The 27,992-nt window shown below is 42.7% G+C and overlaps 1 protein-coding gene across 2 annotated transcripts in view; it reads right to left on the bottom strand.

The window, feature by feature from the left end:
* Nucleotides 1-27,708, bottom strand: part of LOC137375417 (glycogenin-1-like) — a 73,503-nt gene extending 45,795 nt beyond the window's left edge. Inside the window, exons 1-2 of one of the 2 annotated variants that reach the window (XM_068042608.1) lie at nt 27,545-27,708; nt 10,003-10,138 (exon numbers count right to left, since the gene is read on the bottom strand). In XM_068042608.1, the coding sequence (XP_067898709.1) occupies nt 10,003-10,138; nt 27,545-27,551 (143 nt within the window). In that variant the 5' untranslated portion in view covers nt 27,552-27,708. The remainder of the gene's footprint in view (nt 1-10,002; nt 10,139-27,544) is intronic. The other variant, XM_068042609.1, reaches the window with a different exon arrangement.
* Between the last annotated feature and the right edge of the window lie 284 nt (nt 27,709-27,992).

The following is a 27,992-nucleotide window of genomic DNA, read 5'->3' as shown; positions in this document are numbered from 1 at the left end:
AGCCTGTGGCTTTTCCATTTATGAGAGAGAGTTCCCACGTGTTGGTACAGGTTTGTTAAGCAATCCTGCTGGAGTCTCTCATTTGAGGTTCGCAGGTCAGCAGTGTGCTAATGGAACCCCTTTGCCAATCTGCTCATGGCACAATGGAACAGGGGTCATGCTCTGAGTTGGAGAAACTGTTACTGCTTTTTTAGTGGACTGTACTGATCAAATCAGCCTACCAATAGAAGAACATAGTTGGTGCATCAAATATTATCCTCCATAATGGCCATGTGAGCCGCATGGAAGATGGCAGGATCCCCAAAGACACATTGTACAGCGAGCTCGCCACTGGTATCAGACCCACCGGCCGTCCATGTCTCCGCTTTAAAGACGTCTGCAAACGCGACATGAAATCCTGTGACATTGATCACAAGTCGTGGGAGTCAGTTGCCAGCGTTCGCCAGAGCTGGCGGGCAGCCATAAAGGCGGGGCTAAAGTGTGACGAGTCGAAGAGACTTAGTAGTTGGCAGGAAAAAAAGAGAGGTGCAAGGGGAGAGCCAACTGTGTAACAGTCCCGACAAACAAATTTTTCTGCAGCACCTGTGGAAGAGCCCGTCACTCTAGAATTGGCCTTTATAGCCACTCCAGGCACTGCTCCACATACCACTGACCACCTCCAGGCGCTTACCCATTGTCTCTCGAGATAAGGAGGCCAAAGAAGAAGAATGTAATAGTTTGCTCCATCATGGATGTCATTGGGTAACGCAATCAAGAAGAAACCTTAAAGAAATTCCAAACCCCAAAATAAATGAAGCAAAAATCTGATATCAACCCAAAACTAAATCAACTCTGAACAGCTGCATTGCACTGATAACACAATGGCTCAACTGGAGAAGAACAGGTCTCTTTAAATAATTGCATTCTTAAAACTTTTAATCATTTCTGAATAAGGTGTGGTACTTCTGGCCCAAGGCGATGGGCACTACGTACCATTTGAGCACATAATCTAGAATGACTTTTTAATACAATACTGAGTGAGTGCTGCATACTGACCTTTGAATAAAGGTACTAATTTGAAGAGCAAAGTAATTTAGGTGCTAAACAAGGGGGTCTAAATTGGATTGCCCCCAAAAACAGCCCTGGGGATCACAATGTGCAATTACCCTGTGCTTGTTTGATGTAATGCAGACAGCACTGTATCTCCTGGCTGCCTGCTTATTTACATGAGCTGCAAAATGACAGCGCAGGTGTCAAATCAGCATAGCAAGCTGCTGGAGGTCAGAGGTCATCATCTGCCTCCTCTGCACACTTCTGGCAGATGTTTTGTCACTAATACCTGTAACAAGAGGTCGGCCAGCACGCTTCATGCCACGAGTGTTTGTGTGCGCACTGGACACCATTTGGAATTCCTAAGGTCACAAAAAAAAAATAGGTGCTACCGAGCCCAATTTCACACCCATGGACTTCTTCAATCAAATGCGGTCCAACTCCTTCTTACAAAATAAAAGGCAATTGCTTGAGGTTTGCTGTTTATCTTGTAGTCTGCAATAACACCAAGTTAAATAACCTTGCTTACATATCAATACTCCGCAGTTTCAAGACCTGAATCTTTAATGAGAACAAGTTCAGTTCCATAAATATCCCCTAATAATTTAGAGCTGCAGGTCCCAGAAATATCTTTGTACTGGAGAGAAGATTTAGAGAAGAGCAACAGTCATCTCTATTAAAACATATCCATTTTTCTTAAGCCACTGAGCCAGTTTAGGTTCTTCTTTCAGTTTTGACAGATGGTGTGGGTGACGACAGGAAAATGTGAAGTAACTGCAGAAAATGATTCACTTCTGAAAAGAAGTTAGCAGTAAACTAGGTGGATAAGGCACTGCACCTTGATGAAGAATCCTCGGCTGTTGAAGGGCGTCACAGGAAAGACAGGCCTTGCCAGAACAGTTAATCCTCTTTTGATAAGCAAATTGTGTCAAGCAACTGGAGGGTAGTAACGGCAGCAAGAAGAATAGACTAACTGACCTGTAGTTACCCACTTTAAATGTCAGTTATGGACAACCTCGTATCCAAATTCAACATCAAATTAGTGAAAGTAGGACAGATGGTAGCGTAGCTGTAATGTCACTGGACTAGTAATCCAGAGGCCCAGGCTAATGCCATGGGGCCACAGGTTCAAACCCCACCACAGCAACTGCAGGAATTTAAATTCAATTAGTTTATAAAATCTGGAATTGAAAGATAGTTCCATGGTACCATTACTGAGACTATCAGTGTCAAAAAAAAAAACCCCATCTGGTTCACTAATGTCTTTTTGGGAGGGAAATCTGCTGTCCTTGCCTGGTCTGACCTACATGTGACTCCAGACCCACAGCAATGTGGCTGAACTGCCCTCTGAAATAGCCCAGCAAGCCACTCAGTTGTCAAGGGCAATTAGGGATGGGCAACAAATGCTGGCCTTGTCAGCCTTGCCCACATCCCATGAAAGAACAAAATAATTACAAAAGGTACACAGAACAATGAATGATTGATGACCAGCAAGTCATTTTGGACAAATTTAACAATTTTGTTTTGAAGGAGTACTGATTCTCTATAGAGAATATAACCTATATAGTTTTTAGATAAATGTCTGAGAAAGTTTACAATAGATTGGGTGTATGGTAGATGAGGGAGCATGGCAGTGTGGATAGAAAACAAAGGGTTAGAGTTAATGGGGTGTTCCCCAGATTGAAGAGTTAGATGCGTTGTAAATATCGATAAATGGGTAGATTGATCTGGGCTTGGAGCACACTACCAAAATTTGCTAACACAAAAGTAGAGGATTTGGCAGTGAGGAGGACTTTAAAAAAAACTTAAGAACATACGTTAGCAGATTAGGTAGCTAGGTAATAGATACAATCTAATGTAGAACAAAAGCAAAATACTGCTGATGCTGGAAACCCGAAATAAAAACAGAATGCTGAAAATACACAGCAGATCCGGTGGCATCTGTGGAAGGAGAAAAAAAAAAGTTAACATTTCAGGTTGGTGACCTTTTGTCAGCTCAACAACCTGAAATATTGAGTTTAAAATCAGGCCTGTTCAGAACTCATTCACTTCCTCAGTTAGAAAATCAGGGCGGCGCAGTGGTTAGCACCGCAGCCTCACAGCTCTAGCAACCCGGGTTCCGTTCTGGGTACTGCCTGTGCGGAGTTTGCAAGTTCTCCCTGTGACCGTGTGCATTTCTACTCCAGTTTCCTCCCACAGCCAAAGACTAGAAGGTTGACAGGTAAATTGGCCATTGTAAATTGCCCCTAGTGTAGGTAGGTGGTAGGAGAATTGAGGAAAGGTGGGGATGTGGTAGGGAATATGGGATTAATATAGGATTAGCATAAATGGGTGGTTGTTGGTTGGCACAGACTCGGTGGGCCGAAGGGCCTGTTTCAGTGCTGTATCTGTAAACAAAAAATAACTAGGTTTCTCTCTCCACAGATGATGCCTGACCTGCTGAGCATTTCCAGCATATTCTGTTTTTACAACATAATGTGCAGATGGGCGAGGAAAGAGTGGGAACTTGCACTCAATGGAAAGATACTGAAGAATATGGATGAACAGGCAGAGCCCAAGGATTAAAAATACAGAAATCCTCAGAAGTGCAACTAGAGATAGATCAGAGGACAAGGGGATTTTATAAATAAGAGCTTAGAATTCAAGTGCAAAAAGATGATAAAAAGACAATGGTTAGACCACATTTAAAGGGTACTGTGTGGAGTTTTGATATCCTCTTACAGAAAAGGTCATTAAAGCCACCAAAAAATTAGAAGTTTGTTTTAAGAGAAACATTGGACCATCTGTTAAGAAAATATAAATATTTGATTTGAAATACACTTTGGGGATTTTAACTACTACAATATTAACTGGGATAGTTTTAGTGCAAAAGGAATTGAGGGAACAGGATACTGGAAGTGCATTCAGGAGAACATCTTCAGCCAGTAAGTAGCAAGTCCAACAAGAGAGGGCACAGTTTTAGACTTAGTTTTAGGAAATGAAGATTGGTAGGTGGAAGGAATGGCAGTGGGAGAGCATTTTGGTGGTAGTGATCATAATACAGTCAGTTTTCACATAATTATGGAAAAGGGCAAGGATAGAACAGGAGTTAGAGTTCTCAATTGGGGAAAGGCCAATTTTACTAAACAGGAGTGATTTAGCGAAAGTGAACTGAAAACAGCTACTTGAAAGTAAATCAGTGTCAGAACAGCGGGAGGCAAAGGGTTCAGAGTAAACATGTTCCCACAAAGAAAAAAGGGTGGGACAGCCAGATCTAGAGCTCCATGGATGTTAAGGAGCTTACAGGGTAACAAAGCAGAAAAGGAAAGCTTATGTCAGACACCAAGAAATCAATACTACAGAAAGCCGAGAGGAGTATAGAAAGGTGAGGGGTGAAATCAAAAAAGGAAATTGGGAAAGCTAAGAGAGGGCATGAAAGAATATTTGGCGAGCAAAATCAAGGTGAACCCAAAGATGTTTTATCAATACATTAAAAGTAAGAAGATAACTAAGGGAGAGAGTCAGGCCTATAAAAGATCAAAAAGGTAATCTAGGTGTAGGGGGCAAAAAGATGTTAGTATTACTCTTAATGAATACTTTGTTTCTGTCTTCACAAAAGAGGGGGACGATGCAGATATTGTAGCTAAGGGAGAGGGATGTGAAGTATTGGATGTGATAAACGTAGGGAGAGAGGAAGTATTAATGGGATTAGCATCCTTGAAAGTTGATAAATCACCAGTGCCGGATGAAACATACCCCAGGCAGTTAAAAGAAGCAAGAGAGGAAATAGCGGAAGGTCTGACCATCATTTTCCAGTCCTCACTGGATATAGGTGTGACAGAGGATTGGAGGACTGCTAACGTTGTACCTCTGTTTAAAAAGGGAGCGAGGGATAGACCGAATAATTACGTAAATAAAAAGGAAAATACTGTGGGTGCCAGAAATCGGAATAAAAACAAAGTGCTGGAAATACTCCGTAGGTGTGGCAGCATCTGTGGAGAGAGAAGCAAAGTTAACGTTTCAGGTCTGTGACTTGAAACGTTAACTCTGCTTCTCTCTCCACTGTATAGTTTTTGGCCAGTCAGTCTAACCTCAGTTGTGGGCAAGTTATTGGAATCAATTCTGACAGATAGGATAAACGGTCACTTAGAAAGGCACAGATTGATCAAGCATAATCAGCATGGATTTGTTAAGGGAAGATCTTGTCTGACCAACTTGACTGAGTTTTTTTAAAGTAGCAACAAGGAAGATTGATGAGGGTCGTGCAGTTTATGTGGTCTACATGGATTTTAGCAAGGCTTTTGACAAGGTCCCAAATGGCAAACTGGTTAAAAAAAAAGCCCATGGGATCCAGGGAAATGTGGCAAGGTGGAAGCAAAATTAGCTCAGTGGTAGGAAGCAAAGGGTAATTGTGCATGGGTGCTTTAGCGGAGGGCTGTTTCCAGTGGTGTTCCGCAGGGCTCAGTACTGGGTTCCCTGCTTTTTGTGGTATATATTAACGATTTGGACGTAAAATATAGGGGACATGATCAGGAAGTCTGCAGATGACACAAAGATTAGCCGTGTGGTAGATAGCGAGGAGGATAGCTGGAGGCTGCAGGAAGATATTGATGGTCTGGTCAGATGGGTAGAAAAGTGGCAAGTGGAATTCAACCCAGAGGAGAAGTATGAGGTGATGCATTTGGGGAGGTCAAATGAGGCAAAGGTATACACAATTAATGGCAGAATACAGAGAGGTATAGAGGAAGTGAGGGACCTTGGATGAACGTCCACAGATACAAAGAACAAAGAACAGTACAGCACAGGAACAGGCCATTCGGCCCTCCAAGCCTGCGCTGATCTTGATGCCTGCCTAAACTAAAACCTTCTGCACTTCCTGGGACCATATCCCTCTATTCCCATCCTATTCATGTATTTGTCAAGATGCCTCTTAAACGTCGCTATCGTACCTGCTTCCACCACCTCCCCCGGCAACACGTTGCAGGCACTCACCACCCTCTGTGTAAAGAACTTGCCCCGCACATCCCCTCTAAACTTTGCCCCTCGCACCTTAAACCTATGTCCCCTAATAACTGACTCTTCCATCCTGGGAAAAAGCTTCTGACTATACACTCTGTCCATGCCGCTCATAACTTTGTAAACCTCTATCATGTCGCCCCTCCACCTCCGTCGTTCCAGTGAAAACAATCAGCGTTTATCCAACCTCTCCTCATAGCTAATGCCCTCCAGACCAGGCAACATCCTGGTAAACCTCTCCAAAGCCTCCACGTCCTTCTGGCAGTTTCCTTCCCCATCCTACACATCCTAAATCTTGCCTAATCGCGTCATAATTTCCTTTCCCCCAGCTATAATTCTTGCCCTGCGGTTTATACCTGTCCCTGCCCATCGCTAAGGTAAACCTAACCGAATTGTGATCACTATCGCCAAAGTGCTCACCTACATCTAAATCTAACACCTGGCCGGGTTCATTACCCAGTACCAAATCCAATGTGGCATCGCCCCTGGTTGGCCTGTCCACATACTGTCAGAAAACCCTCCTGCACACACTGGACAAAAACAGACCCATCTAAAGTACTCGAACTATAGTATTTCCAGTCAATATTTGGAAAGTTAAAGTCCCCCATAACCACTACCCTGTTACTCTCGCTCCTGTCGAGAATCATCTTCGCTATCCTTTCCTCTACATCTCTGGAACTATTCGGAGGTCTATAGAAAACTCCCAACAGGGTGACCTCTCCTCTCCTGTTTCTAACCTCGGCCCATACTACCTCAGTAGACGAGTCCTCAAACGTCCTTTCTGCAGCTGTAATACTTTCCTTGATTAACAATGCCACACCCCCCCCTCTTTTACCCTCTTCTCTGTTCTTACTGAAACATCTAAATCCCGGAACCTGCAACATCCATTCCTGCCCCTGCTCTACCCATGTCTCTGAAATGGCCACAACATCAGGATCCCAGGTACCAACCCATGCTGCAAGCTCACCCACCTTATTCCGGATGCTCCTGGCATTGAAGTAGACACACTTTATACCAAGTTCTTGCTTGCCAGTGCCCTCTTGCGTCCCTGTAACCTTATCCCCTACCTCACTACTCTCAACAGCCTGTACACTGGAACAACAATTTAGGTTCCCATTCCCCTGCTGATTTAGTTTAAACCCCCCCGAAGAGCACTAACAAATCTCCCCCCAGGATATTGGTACCCCTCTGGTTCAGGTGAAGACCATCCTGTTTGTAGAGGTCCCACCTACCCCAGAAAGAGCCCCAATTATCCAGGAAACCAAAACCCTCCCTCCTACACCATCTAAAAAGAACATGCATGCAGGGTTACAGGGAGAAGACAGGGGAATGACACTAGGTGAACTGCTCATTTGAGAGCAGGTGCAGACATGATGGGTCAAATGGCCTCCTCCTGTCCTGTGAGGACTCCTCCACTGTTAAATTTTGCTCATACAGGAGCTTTTCAAAGTTGGGTGTTGCAAAACTCAATTTTGAACACCGCTTTAGCAACGAATTGTGACTGATTTTAATTTATAATCAAATGCCCTCTGGAGCCACCACGATTCATTAACCTAACTAGCAGATAAACTGGGGCTGAGGTAAAAGGATGGCTGGCCAACTAGTTTAGCACAATATTCTTCCAGCTTATGATCAGATTTTGAATGAAACATACAGGATGGGTCAAATGTCTTCCTTTATAACCACCCCTCAGCATCCTACTAGATTAGTTTGGATAGCAGCAAACCCAGTTTCTTGAAGGCACAGATTCACACCAAACACCCCTTATGGTAGCTACTCATTCGGAGGTGTTTCACCCATTCCAGATCACTTTAGATATTTAATTCTGTATTTATTTCCCCACAGTAAGATGTTTTATGCAGCCTGGTTGGGTTATAGATTCTCCCATGTCTGTGAAGTATCTTGTGCAATACCTCTCCTGATCGTCAAGATCTTTTCCCAATTTTGACAACATATTAAACAATCCTTTTCAAAGAATCCACCAAGAGTAGACAGAATTTGCTGCACTCCTTTTGACCTTCCCTTTCGAATACTCATTTTATCTATTATCACCTGGCTTTTTCAACTCCCAGTCCTCAAGTGTTCTATCTGGATTTATTTTTATTGTGAAAAAAAAAATCTGCTAGGCCTTTAGCTTGATTTTGTTCACTTTATTTAGCCACTAGTCTAGGTCATCCTAAAATTACCTGGGTGATATCTCTCCACTTCCCTTACAATGCTGATTTATTTTCTAGCTAAATCACCACTGAATTGCTTCCACCGCTCCAGTTCACAGCTCCAGTGTTTGCTCCTCTAAGGCTGTACATCTTGTAAAATATCAATTCTAACTATACACTTATTACTGGGTGACCCAAGTATTTATCCCTGCTTGCAGAAACACAATTATCTTAATCTTGGTGGAGCTTGCTGAAGTTAATGGAAAATTTGGCCATCGAGATATAGGAAAAAAAAAGGACTTTGGTTTCCATGCATATGATTTGATGCAGTTTAAAAGCACAGGTGCTGCATTTCATAAATAATGAAAACAATTCTCTGAAAGTTTAAAATAACGTACTCTACAGTGGTGACTCAGGGCATCTGACTACATAAATACTATATAAATGCCTGGTTGCTGTTGCAATCTTATAGCACAAAACACTTTTAAAAACACAAAGTAAGTAGACATCTCAGAACAAGCTTGGGCTCTTGATAATCCAGCAGACTCATGCTTTTTATTTCCAACATTTAAAAAAAAACTGAATTTAAATTCTCAAACTGCAATGATAGGAGAACATGTTCAAATCCTAATTATTAGTCTTTGGGCTATTAGTCCAGTGACATAGTCCTATACTACCATTTCCCAATGTTCTTCTCCAACTGTTGCAACTATTTCATACAATAATTCGAATGGCCAGAAACTGCAAATGTATATTTTCAAAGCAGCTTTGTGCTGGCTTTTATTAGAAATGCAGGTGACAGACTCAAAAAAATTGCTTGTTGGTTTTAGCTGAAGATCGAGAATTACAAGCTGCTAGAACATTGCACCTTTTCAAAGTCAGGTGCACTGGAGCAGTTACAAACAAGTGTTCTCCAATCATAATGGGACAAGTGGAATAACTCAGACCCATCACTGAACGAATTGGAGTATTTGGTAAAAATGTCAGTCGTCATTTTAAAAATGTCATGCTTCTCACTTAAATCAAGTTTCTTGGTACCAGCACAATCAGCAAATTAGTTAGTCCCCCCTTAGGTTAAAATTAAACAGAAGTGTGTGCCGAGGAAATTAAATGTTTCACTTTTTGACATCCAGTATCAGTCCAGATATAAAATAGGTTACATTCAGGATATACAATTCTATTATTCTGTTCTAAGAATGCATCTGAATTAAGATGCATAGAGCTTTCGCACATCAGTGAGAGTGCAGTTTCTCCAACAACATGGCACCTGTATAAAAAAAAGTGCCAATTATGCACAAGTTTAGACTAGTTCAAGGGTACCCAAACCAGGTTATGCACATTCCTTGCATGCAAGAATCATTACATTCCATCAGTCCATGCTGGATCAAACCAATTGAACTACTTAGACCATTGCTATTTAATTTAGGATCTTGCTGCAGTTTATATTGTGTCAGACAGATATTCAGGCTCATATGGGGATTGTGGCCATGCATTTCATGTGCACAAAGGGGCAATATAATGGTTTGCTTGTCACAAACAATTTATTTACAAGACTACGGTGGAGTGTTCTACTCAACGGAAAAGGTTTTCATTAATGACCACAGGGAATTTGGTAAAGTGGACCTAGAGTGAGAGTCAAGAGACCAGTTAAAATTGCATTTGAGGTAATTGACTATTAGTAATTGTAAGTGGCCACAAGACTCAACCAAACCAGGGCCAAATGATCAATGATGTTGTCAACTTAAACATATGAGAACTATTCAGTGTTCCAAATTAGTTCCATCAAGGTGTGCAAAGATGGATAATAATCAAATATAAATACCTCATATTGTTAGATACTTGGGGAGCAATAAGAATCACCAGCTGTTTAGTAGTTCTGTGGTTTCTTAATGAAGTTCCCAGTACCAAGGCTCCTTTTCCATATAGGTCATTGGTTGCTAACGTTACAAAGGCTTGATCTAGAAAAAGAAAGAAAAATTAATACAAGCAAAAAGGCATTTCCTCTACTACCAGTCCAAGTTCAGATTTCAAGATTACATATGTTGCCTTATGGAGTCAGTGTCTGGATCTCGAGCCCTCAGGAGGTAAAGCACATCCTGGAGGAAGAAAGCAGCACGTCATTAGAAAGTGCTTGGCAATAAAAGGACTCTACACTCTTTATGCAAGCTTCAAGCCATTTCAATTTGGATTTGGAAAGTATGTTTCCATCCAATATAGGAAAGTGCATGAATAGATTTAAGCCAGGCAGTGAGTTACACACTCACTTCATCCACATAAAATCCTTGGCGGGAACCTGTAGGAAATAATCAGTGTAAATCAAATTACAGTAGAGGTTAAAAATTTGAACAGTTGCAAGGATTAACTACTGTGTTTAAATGCATTTGTTTTACCTTGTAGCATTCATACAGTACAGATTACTGCTGAGAGTTGCCTGATACATCACATGTAAAAGGAAGCACCATCAAATAAAGATGGTTCCCTGTAGTCACTGTAAAACGTTAGTGCAACTATCAGTTATTTGGGGCCATCCTTCTCAAAAAAGTCACTAAGATCTCTCTTTCCATTTTCCTATCTAATATCCAGCTATTTACTGTTGGAAAGACAGGTCCTTTTCTCTGATAGACAATGAAATTGCACTCCCAATACCCGTGCCTCAGAAAATGAAAACACAAGCTGGACTTGAGTTTAATTCTTCTCAAATCTACTTAGGTGCAATTGTAACACTGGGGATAAGTTTTATCTGGACATAAGGATTACTGCCTGGAAGAGGTTTTGAACATTTAAACCACTGCAGCTACCAAGGACTTGGCTTAAATTTTGATTATTAACTTCCATTTTCTGATTTGACATCCCATGATTAACACAATCACCACTCATGTACAATTCATGTCATTCTCCCAGTTTCCCAATTTATGAATGTTCATAGCCATTCCAAAGCAGCCCACTTTCCAAGCATCTTGTGAAATGTCAAACATTCCCCCAAGCAGATAAATTAAATCTCAAAGAATTCCATCATGCAACCAAGCTCTAGTCTGTTTTTAAATAGGGCAAAAATATCAGAAACAGGTTATGTCAGATTGCGCAACAGTATTCTAAACAAGAGCAGTTTTGAATACGCCATTAAAATGAAAGAATGGACAAGTTTAAGGTGACTTTCTTCACTTCTACCCCCAAAGTTAGAAGTAGTGAAGGTTGTAAAACAAAGAAGTAGGTTAAACAAAAAGTACTTGCCAAAATATCTATGGCTACTGTTAATAATTTGGTGTTTATGCCTACAATATTAAACAACTGGATAATTTGAAACTAAGCTGCACTATTTATTCAGCCTCTCGATGATCTTGGCCATCATTTAGCAAGCGACGACAGATACCATTTTAACCATCATGCTCATTACTGGCAGCTGACTAGAAGAAAATGAGATACGTTTAAGTCATTAACAGAGGTTCAGCACTGCTTGGCTCAAAACTGTAACTTGATGCAAGCTGTTCCTAGTGAAGGTAACTGACTTTATGCATAAACTTCAGGCAGTTCACCAAGTTTCTGTATATTGTTAGAAAAGGATGTGAGGACATTAGAGAGGGTGCAGAAATGATTTTAGGAAAATGGATCCAGGGATGAGAGACTTCAGTTATGTGGACAGATTGGCAAAGCTGGGGCTGTTCTCCTTGGAGAGGACTGAAAGGAGATTTGATAGAGGTGTTCAAAATCATGAGGGTCTGGAAGAGTAGACAGAGAGAGAAACTGTTCCTATTGTTGGAAGCATTGAGAACCAGTGGATACCAATTTACAGTGATTAGCAAAAACAGCAAAGCTTCTTAAAAACAAACACAAGATGCTAGGTTTTGGAATGCACTGTCCAAGAGTATAGTGGTGGAAGATTTAATTGTAGCTTTCAAAAGGGAACTGATAATTATCTGAAGAATTTGCAGGGCTACGGGGAAACAGCAGAGGAGTGGGACTGGCTGAGCTGCTCTTAGAGTCAGCATGGACAGGATGACCAAACGTCCTCCTTCTGTGCTGTAACAATTCGGGGTTATTTCCCACCCAGGTGATTACTAGATGCAAGTAGTGTACGTACATGCTGCAAAGTACGACACAGCCAAAGTACTTTTGAAGTGTAGTCAAATAGGGAAATGTGGCAGTCAAGGTTCCACAAACAGCAATGTGATAAATGGGCAGATAATCCTTAGTGAAGTAGATGGGGTCAGGATACCAAGAGAACTCCCCAGCTCTTCGCTGAATAATGTCATAGGATTGTTTACACCCAACCAAGAGGACAGAAAAGGCTTCAGTTCAACAACACATTTGGGAAGAGAGAGAGTGTCAGCCTAGACCAAGTGCTCAAGTATCTGGAATGGGGCTTGAACCCTGATGTTCAAACTCTAAGCAGTGCTAGTACTGAGCCAAGACTTACAATTAATAAGTACTACATTCACGTACATATCACTTCAACCAGAAATAGTACTTTGTCTCGACTCTCCCAAATATCAATTATACAGTACCAATAGGTGACAGGACTGAACAAAATTAATCTGTATGCAAAATGCAATAAGACAATAAAGCTATATTGCAGTTGAATCATCAGCTCAAAGAATGACAGCCTGAATAATACCAAGGCCAAGAACACAGCGAATGTTTAAATGAGATGAAATAAAATGGTATTTTACACAAGACCCAAAAGTGCAAACCCAGCCAGGGCTAATCAAGCAGACAATGAGAAAATCTCATTCACAGTCCAATCCTTGAGATAAAGCTCAAGGGCTTAAACTTGGAACTTCATCTGTATGATTTGGCACCACATCAGGACATGGATTTACCCACTAAAATAGCTTTAATGATCAAGAGGCAACAGAAAACATTCAGCTAGAGTTAATGTGTCCAACATTTGGGGAAGCTACACAGTTCAAAAGACCAGGTACAATTGTATTCGAATTTATTAATCCCTGGAGAGTCATAGGCAAATCACCTGGTTAAGAATAGTCAGGCTGCCAGAACAGCATCACAGTTGACAACTCAACTTAAACCAAAAAAAAAACACGACTGTATCGTCAGACCTCGGCCAAAAAAAACCTTTGAAATTAAATATCAGTCACACTTAGCAATGACGCTACTCCTGATATAGTACATTAGGATTTTGCTGCAGTGCGCGCAACATCTCCTTTCATGCTCTGTGCAAATGGCCATGATTCATGTTGATCTCTTGATGGTGAGTGATGGCAGGCGGTGATTGATGACAGGCAGTTCAACAATGGTGGAAGCAGGCATCACCGTTGAGTGTGATTGAGGATGCATGTGTAGGATATGTTAGTATGTCACAGTACGGGAACAAAAAAAAAGTTCCGAGATTCCCAATTGCCTGGACCTGGCAGTAATTTCAAGGTTCAGCATGCATTCTGAAATAGACTGCAGTAAACAAATGCACTCCCAAAACAGATCAGCTCTGATTGATACTTGCTGGACCATAAGTTATGGAGGAGAAAAAGGTCCCAAACTTTGATAGTGTGTCAATGCCAAGCTGAGGAGGTGCGAGGAGTGTGACAATTAACCTGAGCAACTTCAGACTCCTATCCAGCAATCCTGCTGAAGTGCAGAATCTGGTAAAACAAGAGAAAATGAAAGTCACACGACAAACATGCAGGCGTGGAGTTGCCTCCACTACATGTAGGGCAGAAGGTCAGAGAGTGATATTACATAGAACATAGAACAGTACAGCACAGTACAGGCCCTTTGGCCCACGATGTTGTGCCGAACCTTTAACCTACTCCAAGATCAAACTACCTACATACTCTTCATTCTACTATCATCCATGTACCTATCCAAGAGTCGCTTAAATGTCCCTAATGTATCTGCTTCTACTACCACCGCTGGCAGTGCATTCTACGCACCCACCACGCTGTGTAAAGAATCTACCTTTGACATCCCCCCGAAACCTTCCTCCAATCACCTTAAAATTATGCGCCCTGGTGATAGCCCTTTCCATCTTGGGAAAAAGTCTCTGGCTATCCACTCTATCTATGCCTCTCATCATCTTGTACACCTGTATCAAGTCACCTCTCATCCTTCTTCAATCCAATGAGAAAAGCCCCATCTCCTTCAACCTTTCCTCGTAAGACATGCCCTCCAGTCCAGGCAGCATCCTGGTAAATCTCCTCTGCACCCTCTCTAAAGCTTCCACATCCTTCCTATAATGAGGCGACCAGAACTGAACACAATATTCCAAGTGTGGTCTAACCAGGGCTTTATAGAGCTGCAGCATAACCTCGCAGCTCTTAAACTCAATCCCCGTTAATGAAAGCCAACACACCATACACCTTCTTAACAACCCTATCAACTTGGGTGGCAACTTTGAGCGATCTATGGACATGGACCCCAAGATCCCTCTGTTCCTCCACACTACCAAGAATCCTGTCTTTAACCCTGTATTCCGCATTCAAATTCGACCTTCCAAAATGAATCACTTCACACTTTTCCAGCTTGAACTCTATCTTCCACTTCTCAGCCCAGCTCTGCATCCTGTCAATGTCCCGTTGCAACCTACAACAGCCTTCCACACTATCCACAACTCCAGCAACCTTCGTGTTATCGGCAAACTTGCTAACCCAGCCTTCCACTTCCTCATCCAAGTCATTTATAAAAATCACAAAGAGCAGAGGTCCCAGAACAGATCCCTGCGGAACACCTCTGGTCACCGAGCTCCAGGCTGAATACTTTCCATCTACTACCACCCTCTGACTTCGATGGGCCAGCCAATTTTGTATCCAGACAGCCAACTTTCCCTGTATCCCATGCCTCCTTACTTTCTGAATGAGCCTACCATGGGAAACCTTATCAAACGCCTTGCTAAAATCCATATACACCACATCCACTGCTCTTCCTTCATCAATGTGTTTTGTCACATCTTCAAAGAATTCAATAAGGCTTGTGAGGCATGACCTGCCCCTCACAAAGCCATGCTGACTGTCTCTAATCAAACCATGCTTTTCCAAATAATCATAAATCCTGTCTCAGAATCCTCTCCAATAATTTGCCCACTACCGACGTAAGACTGACTGGTCTATAATTCCCAGGGTTATCCCTATTCCCTTTCTTGAACAAGGGAATAACATTTGCCACCCTCCAATCATCTGGTACTACTCCAGTGGACAGTGAGGACACAAAGATCATCGCCAAAGGCGCGGCAATCTCTTCCCTCGCTTCCCGTAATATCCTTGAGTATATCCCGTCTGGCCCCGGGGACTTATCTGTCCTCATGTCTTGCAAAATTTCCAGCACATCCTCCCTCTTAACATCAAGCTGTTCGAGCATATCAGCCTGTTTCACGCTGTCCTCACAAACGACCAGGTCCCTCTCACTAGTGAATACTGAAGCAAAGTATTCATTTAGGACCTCCCCTACCTCCTCCGACTCCAGGCACAAGTTCCCTCCACTATCCCTGATCGGCCCTACCCTCACTCTGGCCATCCTCTTGTTCCTCACATAAGTGTAGAACGTCTTGGGATTTTCCTTAATCCTACCCGCCAAGACTTTTTCATGTCCCCTTCTAGCTCTCCTAAGTCCATTCTTCAGTTCCTTCCTGGCTACCTTGTAACCCTCTAGAGCCCTGTCTGATCCTTGCTTCCTCAACCTTAAGTAAGCTTCCTTCTTCCTCTTGACTAGCTGTTCCACATCTCTCGTCATCCAAGGTTCCTTCACCCTACCATCCCTTCCTTGCCTCATCAGGACAAACCTACCCAGCAGTCGCAGCAAATGCTCCCAAAACAACCTCCACATTTCTGTCGTGCATTTCCCTGAGAACATCTGTTCCCAATTTATGCTCCCCAGTTCCTGCCCAATAGCATTGTAATTCCCCCTCCCCCAATTAAATATTTTCCCATCCCGTCTGCTCCTGTTCCTCTCCATGACTATAGTAAAGGTCAGGGAGTTGTGATCACTATCACCGAAATGCTCTCCCACCAAGAGATCAGCCACCTGGCCTGGTTTGTTGCCAAGCACCAAGTCCAACATCGTCTCCCCTCTAGTCGGCCTATCTACATATTGAGTCAGGAAACCTTCCTGGACACTCCTGACAAAAACTGCTCCATCCAAACTATTTGCACTAAGGAGGTTCCAATCAATATTAAAAGGAAGTTGAAGTCACCCATGATAACAACCCTGTTACTTTTGCACCTTTCCAAAATCTGCCTCCCAATCTGTTCCTCCATGTCTCTGTTGCTATTGGGGGGTCGATAGAAAACTCCCAACAAAGTGACTGCTCCTTTCCTGTTTCTGACTTCCACCCATAATGACTCAGTAGACAAATCCTCCTCGACGACCTCCCTTTCTGCAGCTGTGATACTATCCCTGATTAGCAATGCCACTCCCCCACCTCTTTTACCTCCCTCCCTATTCCTTTTGAAACATCTAAACCCCGGAACATCCAACATCCATTCCTGCCCGTGATATCCAAGTCTCCGTAATGGCCACAACATCATAGGTCCAAGTACTGATCCATGCTCTAAGTTCATCACCCTTATTCCTGACACTTCTTGCGTTAAAATAGACACACTTCAACCCATCATACTGACTGCAACTTTGCCCTGTCAACTGTCTAACCTTCCTCACAGACTCTCTGCACTCTGTATCTGCCTGTTCAACAGCTACCCAATCCACTGATCCATAGCTCCGGTTCCCATCCCCCTGCCAAACTAGTTTAAACCCTCCCGAAGAGCTCTAGCAAACCTCCCGCCCAGGATATTGGTGCCCCTCCAGTTCAGATGCAACCCGTCCTTCTTGTACAGGTCCCACCTTCCCCAGAAGGTATCCCAATGATCCACATATCTGAAGCCCTCCCTCCTACACCAGTTCTGTAGCCAAGTGTTCAGCTGCACTCGCTCTCTGTTTCTAGCCTCACTAGCACGTGGCACCGGTATCAATCCTGAGATTACTACTCTGCTTGTCCTGCCTTTCAGCTTCCAACCTAACTCCCTATATTCGCTTTTCAGGTCCTCATCCCTTTTCCTAGCTAGGTCATTGGTACCGATGTGTACCACGACCTCTGGCTGCTCCCCTTCCCCCTTAAGAATCCTGTAGACTCGATCAGAGACATCCCTGATCCTGGCACCCGGGAGGCAACCCACCATCTGGGAGTCTCGTTCGCGACCACAGTCTCCTGTTTGTTCCTCTAACCATTGAATCTCTTATCACTATCGCTCTATTCTCCCCCCCTTCCCTTCTGAGCCACAGAGCCAGGCTCAGTGCCAGAGACCTGGCCGCTGTGGCATTCCCCTGGTAGGTCGTCCCCCCCAACCGTATCCAAAACGGTATACTTATTATTGAGGGGAACAGCCACAGGGGATCCCTGCACTGTCCGCCTATTCCCTTTCCCTCCCCTGACGGTCACCCAGCTACCTTTATCCTGTAACTTAGGTGTCAATACTTCCCTATAACTGCGCTCTATCACCCCCTCAGCCTCCTGAATGATCTGAAGCTCATCCAGCTCCAGCTCCAGTTCCCTAACGCAGTCTGTGAGGAGCTGGAGTTGGGTGCACTTCACAGGTGAAGTCAGCAGGGACACAAGTGATGACCCTCACCTCCCACATCCTGCAAGAGGAGCATGCAACTGCCCTAGCTTCCATCTCCTCTGCTCTAAATTGACAACAGGAGATTAAGAAAAAAATAAGGAAAACCTTACCAAACCCTCCACACGAGTCCTTTTTTTTTTGGTTAGAGGAGGATGGGTGCAAGACACTACATGTGTAGTGTTTCGGGTTTAGCCACTGCCCGAATATACAAGTTCACTTACCCAGCAGTCCCCGTGTCCACCGAATCGCGAGGTAAGTAATTTACAGCGAAACTTACCTTCCCAGCTGCCCCCTGGCTCACATGATCACCTCTACTGCTGATCAAAAGATATTGTCAGCAAAAAGTTAGCAATTTTCTGATCTCTGCTGAAGGTGTTAAGAAACAAAAATGCCCCTAAAAACAGAACCTTTAACCAGATGTTGCGCACACTGTAGCAAAATCCTAATATACTACATCAGGAGTAGCATCAATGCCAAGTGTGACTGACATTTAATTTCAAAAGGATTTTTTGGCCGAGGAGGTCTGACGATTCACATTCACATGACGAGAAAACACGGTTCCCTGCTATCCAAGAATCTGGTTTATTTATTAAAAGAACCTTCCGTTGTCAGGAGTGTCTGGTACATTTGTTAAGAGCCAAGAGCAATTTCCACTTCCCAGTTGGTCAGATGTCATAATGAATGGATTGTAATGGACTTTTGACCATCTTCAGTTGGTTAAAGGTTCGGTTTTTAGGGGCATTCTTGTTTTAGGAATTTTCTGATATGCTCTGCTGAAGGTGTTAAATTGTCAGCAAAAAGTTCAGACCTTGTGCCCTACATGCAGTGGAAGCAACTCCACACCTGCATATTTGTCATGTGTGACTTTCATTTTCTCTGGTCTTACCAGTAATTTATCTTGGATTGACGATCTGATCAAACGATGACTCAGAAAAGTTGTCTTGACTTGTCTTCTGAACATGATCTCTGCTGGGGATGGTAATCCTGTATCTAGGGGTGTGGCACATTGGGGCAATATTGCTACTTGAATGTCTCGATTGGTCTCCTTACATTTCAAGATTAGTGACTTTACCATCCTTTCTGCTAGTCGACTTGACCTTGGATAGTGTGATATGTGATCTACAAACCACTTTGTGCACATTCTGGAATGAATTAGCAGTGTACTGTGAACGGTTATCTAACACCGTCTCCTCCGAGGAACTAAAAAAAAGACTGAAAATTGCACTCATCGTGTTTGCTAGCTATGTACTTGACGTATCCCTCACAGTTGGTGAATGATAGGAAATTTGGAGAAGTAGTTGGTAATAAGTAAGAAGTCAACACATTGGACAGTAAATAAAAGCTACCATATAGAGGACAGGATCTCTGAAAGTCTTTCTTTGAAGCTCTTTGCATTTGTTTTGTCCAAATTGCTAATATTGTGCACATCTTCTAGTTCCACATCTACTACTTTGAACACCTGGACATCCAGCGGTATACCTTCTGCCTTCTTAGGGTTGAATAGCCTGCTCCGCATGACAGGTGTAACCATGAGGTTTCCAGGTTTGTACTGGACCCTGCAATCATACCACCGTACTGTGATTAGCAGTCGTTGGAGTCAAGGTGGAGCGCTGGCGAGTGGGGTTTTGCCAAATCCTTGTGCTCAGTCTCAAAGCATTTTCCAAATAGGCATGTATGAAATCAAGTTATAATCGAACATGGTTTCTCGTTCTATGCTCGAACGTTCACCTGAGCAGGTGACAAACTTTTTAGAACCAAACGCAATTAGTCTACCGTCCTGTAACAGACACATTCAGAGACCCTTTTGTGAAGTACCTACTTAGACTGTAGTTTTTCCTTGGATCGTGGTATTGCAAACATGCTTCAGCAGAAAGTGACTGTTTTGACAAATCAAACGTGTGATGATCGTCATGCCACAAGAATGGTATATCGTTATGGAGAAGTTCATGCAGTGATGCTTTTTCCAGAGAAATTAGAGATATTAAAAAAAAAAGTGCTAAAAAGTTAAAACAGGCCCAAACACCTCTGTAAATCTTCTTTATCTTGGAGTGGGCATTGATTGTACATACTCAACTTTGTGATCTGGTCGTATTCCAGTGTCAAAATAGATTGACCTGAAAAAATTAATATGACTCACATGGATAGCACATTTTTTGCTATTAAAACACGAGACCTTCTCTCCTAGCCATCTCCATTAGAATGTGCAGATACTCATCATGTTCTTCTTTGGTAACTCCCATGACTGCCATGTCATCCGCAAAGCGGACAGCCAGGATCGCTCTCGGAAATGCAATCCATATGTTGTTGGAACAGGGTCTCAACTCACTGACAGATCAAATACTAACTGTAGAAAGCAATACCTCCTAAATGGCATTAGTTCCTGTGAACCCTCGGAAAAGGTGCACAGACCAGTAACCATGTTGCCCATCCAATGTTGAGAAGAACTTGGCTCTAGCAAACCTTGGGTTCATCTCCTCTAGAGTAGGAATCTCAAGGATACAGAGTGCTCGATTTAACCTTCTGGGATCCAAGCATACTCTAAATGGTACCAACTTTCTTAATTTCAGTGGTTTTAGAGCTACACCAATGTGTTGCTGGAGACAGCAAATAATCCCTTGTTGTTCCATCGTGTCAAGTTTGAGCTTTAATTGGTCTTGTATGTAGACACTGCACTTCTGTGGTCGATTTGTGGAGGGAACGGTGTCATCTTTCAGGTGACAAATGGCATCTCCTACAAAACTGCCTATAGTGTCAAATCTGAGTATTTCTGATGCAGAGCTTGAATATAGACTCAACAGGGTCACACATGCCTTGACTACGTAGCATTGGCGCTTTACCGATACTGTGAATTGTCATGATCCAGAGTTCACTGCATACTGGTAGTCCTACTACCTCTGAACCATTGGTTTCAATAACATAGAAAAGTTGTGGCGACCATGCAGAACTTCCATATCTGCACTTCAACATCAATGCTCCCACACAGTAGATTGGTGAACAGTTACATACTGTGTGAGTCTCGCTTTTGTTGGCTGCAACATCGACTCCCATCTCGCTAGGTACACATTTGAGTATCTGCAGTGGTAAAATGTTGGTGCTTGCCCCAGTCTCTATCTTCAGTTGTAGCTTGTGCTTACCACTTTTGTTGGGACATAAAGATTTCAACTGAGGTGAAAGCTTTCAGTTGTCTGATTGCATCCAGGTACTGTGTGACTGTTATTGTCTGAATATCTTGTTCACTTTCTAGCTGGAGTTTGCCTCTTTCAGTGCTTTCTTTGCGGTCTAGGTCTCTGCCTACCTCGTGGATGTGCCCGTGCTTGAAATGGCACTTGAACTCTATTTTTGCCACAGGGCGGTGTTGCTTTTTTTGCTGAGCTGTGGCTTCTGACCGCTTCTCCTACACAGGCTTGCCTAGTGTCTCTTTAGACCACATGCCATGCAGGTAACTCAATGCAGGACAGTTACGTGGATGATGCATCAGACTGCACTTACTGCATGCCTTGCCCTGTCGAGGTGCCTTGGCTACCTCACCCATGGTTGTTGCTGCTCCAAGTGCTTCTATATAAACTGCTCACAGCCATGGCTTCATATTTTCTGCCATCCTTGAGCAGACTGTCAATATAGTTTCTTTTTTTCTCAAACAGATCCTTCTGGAGCGCCTCTATTCGAGTTGATGTGATTACCAGTTCCATTATTCTGAGAATTGTGCGTCTGAGAAATTACAATCTTTGCCTTTTTCATGACATCTACCTGATGGACTGGTCAATAGTTTCTTTGGGCTGTTATTGATAGTCCATCAGTTCAAGTCGATGGAGTCTGAAGTTGACCTTGGCTCTTAGACTGGTCCTCCAGCATTGTCCAGAGTTTAGATGGGTCTTTCTCTCTGCTTCTGACAGTCCAGAAGTGTTGATGCAGTGGAGACCTTCATTGCCAATCACTATCTTTATTTTGATTACTTGCTTACCAGGTTCTGCGACTGCAAGATCTAAAAAGCAGAACACTATACGATATCGAAAAAGTTGGAATTCATGAAGGACGTCCTGAACATTCCAATTCGTAGCTGGATATTTCGTTGTCGTGTCAAAATTTCTAGCTTCCAAAAAATCTTTTACCAGAGCTTTCCTTTGAGGGAAAAAACGTAGCTGTACTGTGTCTGCAACACTGCACCTCTGTAAATACAGGATAGGCTTTCAGCCTCTGCACAGGGCGACTCCGCTCACAGAGCTCTTTTCGGTGGCAAATCCCATGATACTTAACCGCGGCGCAGTCTCGCAGCCCTGATTCGGATTGACTATTTTTGTGAAACCCCATTCTGCCAGAACACTGCCTTTCTGGTTGACTACCATTCCAAAAAAATTCCCCTATTTCCCACTCTTTCGGAGTACTGATTCCAGAGGGTGTTTTTCGAATTCGGTTCCAAATCTTGCCACCACTGCTTCTTCCATCTATTTTCTCAGGCTTTTATGGCTCCTCCCATTGTCCATGATGTTGTGCTTGTGATCGCTGTCACGATGTCAAACACTGCTAACACGTTATGTACATCTGCATCACTGTCACCATATTGTATTATTAACATCCCATCGCTACCACCATATTGTGTTATTGACTCTTAACACAAACGTACCAAACACAATGACAATGATTGGTAAACTAAACGTAAGGGTCCTTCTTTATTAAAGAACAGGATTCTGAGAGCTTTTCACTACACATGCTGACTAACACTGCTCCAACTACTTTATCATGTTAATTGGAATTACTTCCTGTGATGATGTATACTAAATTACATATTCAATAGTATGTTATTCAGCATTAAAAGCAAGCTAAGTAATATCAGAGTTGGTAACGTGTTACCATCATCTTCATTTCTGGATACAATTCAATGCTCCAAATCACACTTTAGATAGAACATTAGTACTAATATTTGAAGTATTTCAATTCATTTCTTTAAAGCACGAAACTCCCACTTTGTTGTTACATATATTTTTCTAAAAAACCTAATTTGAATTAAGCAAAGTATTATGACTTTTATTCATCAGTCAACTGTAGATAGTCAGTGAGGCAATCCTATGCATCTCCCACATTTCTGTAAATTAACAAATTGCAAGTTTTCTTTAAGTCTGTTTTATTCATGATCGTGCAAGAGCTTCTACAGCACAACTCTTCAGCTAATCCACAGCACTGCAGCTTTACCAAGACAAAACCTTTGTGACAGAGCAGTGTACACAACTGAGATTTACCATTCACCAGTGAAAATGGGAGGCTCCAGTAACAGAGAGGATGTCCTGGAGAGATTCCATGACTTAAGTTCTAAATGCCAACACTGCTCTCCTATTGAGTTGCAATGTCAAATCCAAGCCTGAACATTAGACTCAGACTGCAGAGAGGTTACTTGGAAACTAGCTGGCTAAACACCTCCCATCTTACAACATTGACTGCAACACCATTCATGCAGTATGATCTTGTAGATTCATTAGGAGCAAAAACACATGACTAGCCATTTTGATAACTGCTCACAGTATGTACACCCCGATCTCTGCCCAAGGCAAGAAGCGTAGCTCCTGGTATTCTGCCAATTCCTCCATGACCAAGGTTGGAGCCAGAGGGGCTCTGTGTTCCTAAATTGTGGTCTAGACAGATCAGGCACATTATATAAGAATCTAGGCCATCTCTACGCAGTCATCTGGGTGGCCTGTAGCTAGAGTAGGGAAGTGGCTCTCAACAAAATGGTAACCCACAGCTAGCAGGAAATTCACATGATTACACCACAAGTTATTATGCACTGCTGAAAATCAATGTGGCTAGTCTCTCATTATCAGTTTGTAAACAATTATATTCGTACAGCCAGAGGCAAGGTTTCTACAATAGGACTGCTCACCAGGACAAAAGCTAATATCATGGAGTACAGTAGGCACAAGCAACAACCCACACAACTAGATATAAACACTCCAGAATTTGTCTCATCAGAATGTTACTTGTATAACTCAATATTATAAGCCCTATATAGTGCAACTCTGCAACACAGGATAGAGCAAGCACAGAGGTTTATCTTATTAAAAATCCCACAAGTACATATCTGGAGTATTGACTAAACACATTAGGGGTCTAAGGGGTAACAATGAAACTTAAGTTACTTTGAGTTAAAAAAAAAAACTTTCAGCACCATCAAACCCATTCCACTTATAAATCACGCACAAAATCATGAGCAAAAGCAATAGGCTGTGGATGAGAACTTCCATTCAAAAGATTCAGGTTCCCTGCATTAAGTAGGATATAGGGTACCATGTTTTCTACCTGCCTTTCACCCTATCTAAAAACCCATCCTTAAAAATTTCAATTCATTCCGTTCCTAACCAGATAATCATCCAACTTTTACTTTTAAAAAATAAAGTTACGTCTTTTACTGGGCATCTTACATTCATAAACAACAGAAAATGAGGATTTATGCAATCCTGGATTGAGACAATGTTACAATGGAAAATGAAACATTACATCCATTTTGTTCAGTAAAACAAAGCTGAACAAAGTTACATTTGAGAGAGAATCATGAATAGTTAGGTGCTGGTTCTGTTAACAGTTACACTTCAACTGATGACTGGTGTTTATTTACAGAAATATTTAAAATTTAACTTTTCTCATCTCAATATTATTCAATAGTTCATAATTTAACACTCTTTAAAAAAAAACTTGCATCTGTGAATGTTCATCTGATGTATTTGTTGCAATATCCCGTCAATCAACCAAATGTGTGTAACTGGGGCCCCAGTCAGATTCCCAGGATACTGGAGTGTTCTTCTGATATTTGTCGTCATTACAAGAATCACACTCCACCACAAATTGGTGCCAACATATTCCTTCACCCAGTATAAAACCCTTAAAAAAAAAAATTTGTAAAGGGATTTAACAACATTAACATCCCACTCAATTTCTCTAACAAATTCCCAACCAGTCATCACATACTGCTGATATCCCACCAGGTCTCAACATCAACCTCAAATCTGGGTACATCCACTCCCACAAGCAGACAACAGTCCACTCACAGCCCTTTACCTCACAGTTCCCCTTTCCCACTACCACGTGCAGTTCTAATGCAATCAACATATGCATAGCAGGCCAAAGGGACACACCAGGGCTGCCTCCCATTCCATCAGTTCTGGGCACCACACCTCACAGAAGGGTGCAGTGCTGAATCACCCGAATTGTACTGGGGCTAAAAGGGTAAAATTATGGGCGAGAGGTTGCATAGACTAGGCTTGAATATAGAAGATTAAGGGGCAATCTAATAGCGATGTTTAAGGTGAACCAAGAATTCCATGGAATGGATAGACAGAAATCAGAGGTGAAAAAAAAAGTCCAGAACAAGCTACATAACTTTAAAATTAGAGCCATTCAGAAGTCATGTCAGGAAGCATTTCACACAAAGGATTGTGGAAACCTGGGAACCCTTCCCCCAAAAAGCTGTTGAGGCTGGGGGCAATTAAAAGTTTCAAAATTGGGATTGATTAGACTTTAAAAAAAAAAATTTGATAGTATCAAGCGTTTCAGAACCAAAGTAGGTAAATGGAGTTGAAATACAGATCAGCCGCCATCTAACTGAATAATAGAACAGGCACAAGGGGCAAAATGGCTTATTCCAGTTCCTACCACCCAATCTCTCCAAGATTCCAACTCTCAGCTGAACTTCAGCAAAACACACAAGAGGTAAATGCTCCTTCCGGGCCCCACATGCTCCATCCAGGGGGGAATCCTAAACACTGCTGCCTGCCAAGGAGTAACTGACTTGCCACTACAGTCTGGAACCTACTGTTTGGGCTCTTTCAATGCAACAATGTGTCCCTTCTGTAATTAATCACATAGAAACAGGAGGAGGTCACGCAGCTCCAAGTCGATACCACCATTCAATTAATCATAGTGTAATATGCTCGCCTTGGTTCTGTAAGCCTTAATATTCTTACCGAACAAAATCTGAGGGGAGCGGGTAAGATAGAACTATGTGCATCATCAGGAGAAAAGAACAAAAAAAAGGAGGGGGGAAAAAGTGGACAGGATGCTAGAAAAGTAAAAAGTAAAGGAAATAAAATTGTGCCCTTCATATGCCAAGTATGAGGCTCCTGAATTCCTCACTCAACATACTCTTCAGTATCTTCGTGTGGATTCTGTTCCCTTCTGTATGTTTTCATTTAAACCCCCTACCATGTTGATGTACAGGGGGTCAAACAAACTGCACCTTTAACAAAATAAAAATAAACTAAAAGGTGTCATTTAGGCAGGAAAAAAAAACATTCAACAAAGGTAGGAAAAAGGTTAAGAATAATCAAAAGTGAGAGCCAAGAAGTGGACTTTGACAAGGCTACTGAGGAAGGGAGGCAGTGAGGTTTAAACAGCATTTCATAGAGTGGGACCAGGAGACGACTGAAGGTTCTGCCTCCAAGTGACAAGGAATGTAGAACAGGCCAGCCTTACAAGTGAGAGGGGCAGGTGTTGAAACACAAGGCTGTAAGACATTACAGGGATAAGGAAGGGCAAGTCCTTGGAGAGATTTGTAAATAAGGTAAGGAACTGTGAAATCAATGTATTGGAGCATGGGAGACGATGAAGGCCAGCGAGGACAAGGATGGTACGGAAGCTGAATGAAGACTGTGTTCTATGCTATGTTCAATGAGATTTCTTAAAAAGTGCAGAAGTTAAGGATGACAAGAACGAGCAAGTCTATATTTAACAAAAAGTATGGACACAGATTTCAGCAACAGGTGAAGTATACAGATTTGTTTTAAATTTAAGAGGCAGGCAATACTGATACTACAAACAGATAAGAGCCAGGAAGAGGGATAATGACTAGTTAACCTGATAGTACTATTTAATCATTGACAAAGTTATCAATGAAAGCACCAAAGCTGCTGCTCAAATGAACGACGCCAGCTATTGGCCAGCTCCTGAAATAGAGTTTTCAAAAGAATGGGTAAAGGAAACAGAACCAGAACATACGTCAGCTAAAGTTTTGTTACAAGATCTTGTCTGAAAAAACATTTTAAATGACGTCAACACAATTTGAATTAATTGATGCAGTGTAATTCACTGATCGATGGGATTATAATGAAATGGACGGGATGAGTTACAGCCTTAAGATTTTTCATGCAAAGAGCGCCGCCGCTTTTTTTGGGGGGAGGGAGGGAGAGGAGGGGGGGGAAGAGAGAGAGAGGGGGGGGGGGGGGGAAAGAGAGAGAGGGGGGGGGGGGGGGGGGAAGAGAGAGAGGGGGGGGGGGGGAAAGAGAGAGAGAGGGGGGGGGGGGGGGAGAGAGAGGTGGAATCGTGCACAGCACAGGAAGCAGCTTGAAGCCCATAAGATCCAGATTCTGTAATCCTAAAATAAAAATCATAAATCACCCAGATCCACATCATGCAGTCGCATAATTTTTTTTTTAAAAAACGAGATATCAGAGGCACAGTCCCTGCTACTTTCCATCTTTGACCCAGGTCAATTTCAACCGGAAGAGAAAGCGGAAAGAAAAATCGATTTAAAAGGGGAACTGGAGAGAATAATTTTAAAATAAACGCAACAGCGAAAGATAAACTGCAGCTTGATGCAGAGAGAGAGAGAGAGAGAGCAGAGGCACAGAGCGCTGCTGCTGCAGTACAGCCCAGACTCTGCACGCAGTCCCGGGACACGCTCCAGTGATTGACATCGGCTGCCGGAGCCTGGCCGCTTCCACCTCCCTCCCCTGCAAAACAAAACAGAACAGGCTGTATCTGCAGATCAAAACACAGCTCGAATCCGACCCGGGAATGAAGCAGCAGGGCGTCTGCACTCACCCGACATGCTGCTGGCACGATCCGATCCGTCCCCGGCTCCAGGAGCAATACTACGTGCTGCAAGCTAGCGGGATAGGACTGTCTGCATTGGGCAACAGGGGCTAAGAAAGCACTGCGTCTTTCCGCTAATGCCAAACACACAGTGGCTTTGCCTGAGCCGCCCAGTCTCTTCTATATAAGGCGACCGCGACACGTGATAGCGGCAGGGCCAGCCCTCCACATCGCCAGTGTACGTGTGTGATCACTGACTGTGATGTTTACTGTGTGGGAAGGGTGTATTTCTACTACTTTCAATAGACGAAGTATAAGTAAAGGTGGGGAATTTAGATTGTAGTAGGTGGTGTTTGGAGTAGAATAAGGTCCCTATCGTAATTAGTACTCAAAATTAAAGGGAATAACGAAGGAGCTTAATCTAAGGCTAGGTCATGGCAGGAGAGCTCAGCCCCGT

The sequence above is a fragment of the Heterodontus francisci genome, chromosome 11 (assembly GCF_036365525.1).
Source record: "Heterodontus francisci isolate sHetFra1 chromosome 11, sHetFra1.hap1, whole genome shotgun sequence".
Classification (NCBI taxonomy): domain Eukaryota; kingdom Metazoa; phylum Chordata; class Chondrichthyes; order Heterodontiformes; family Heterodontidae; genus Heterodontus; species Heterodontus francisci.
Note: the sequence above shows the minus strand (reverse complement) of the source record. Positions and strands in the feature narration are given on the sequence as shown.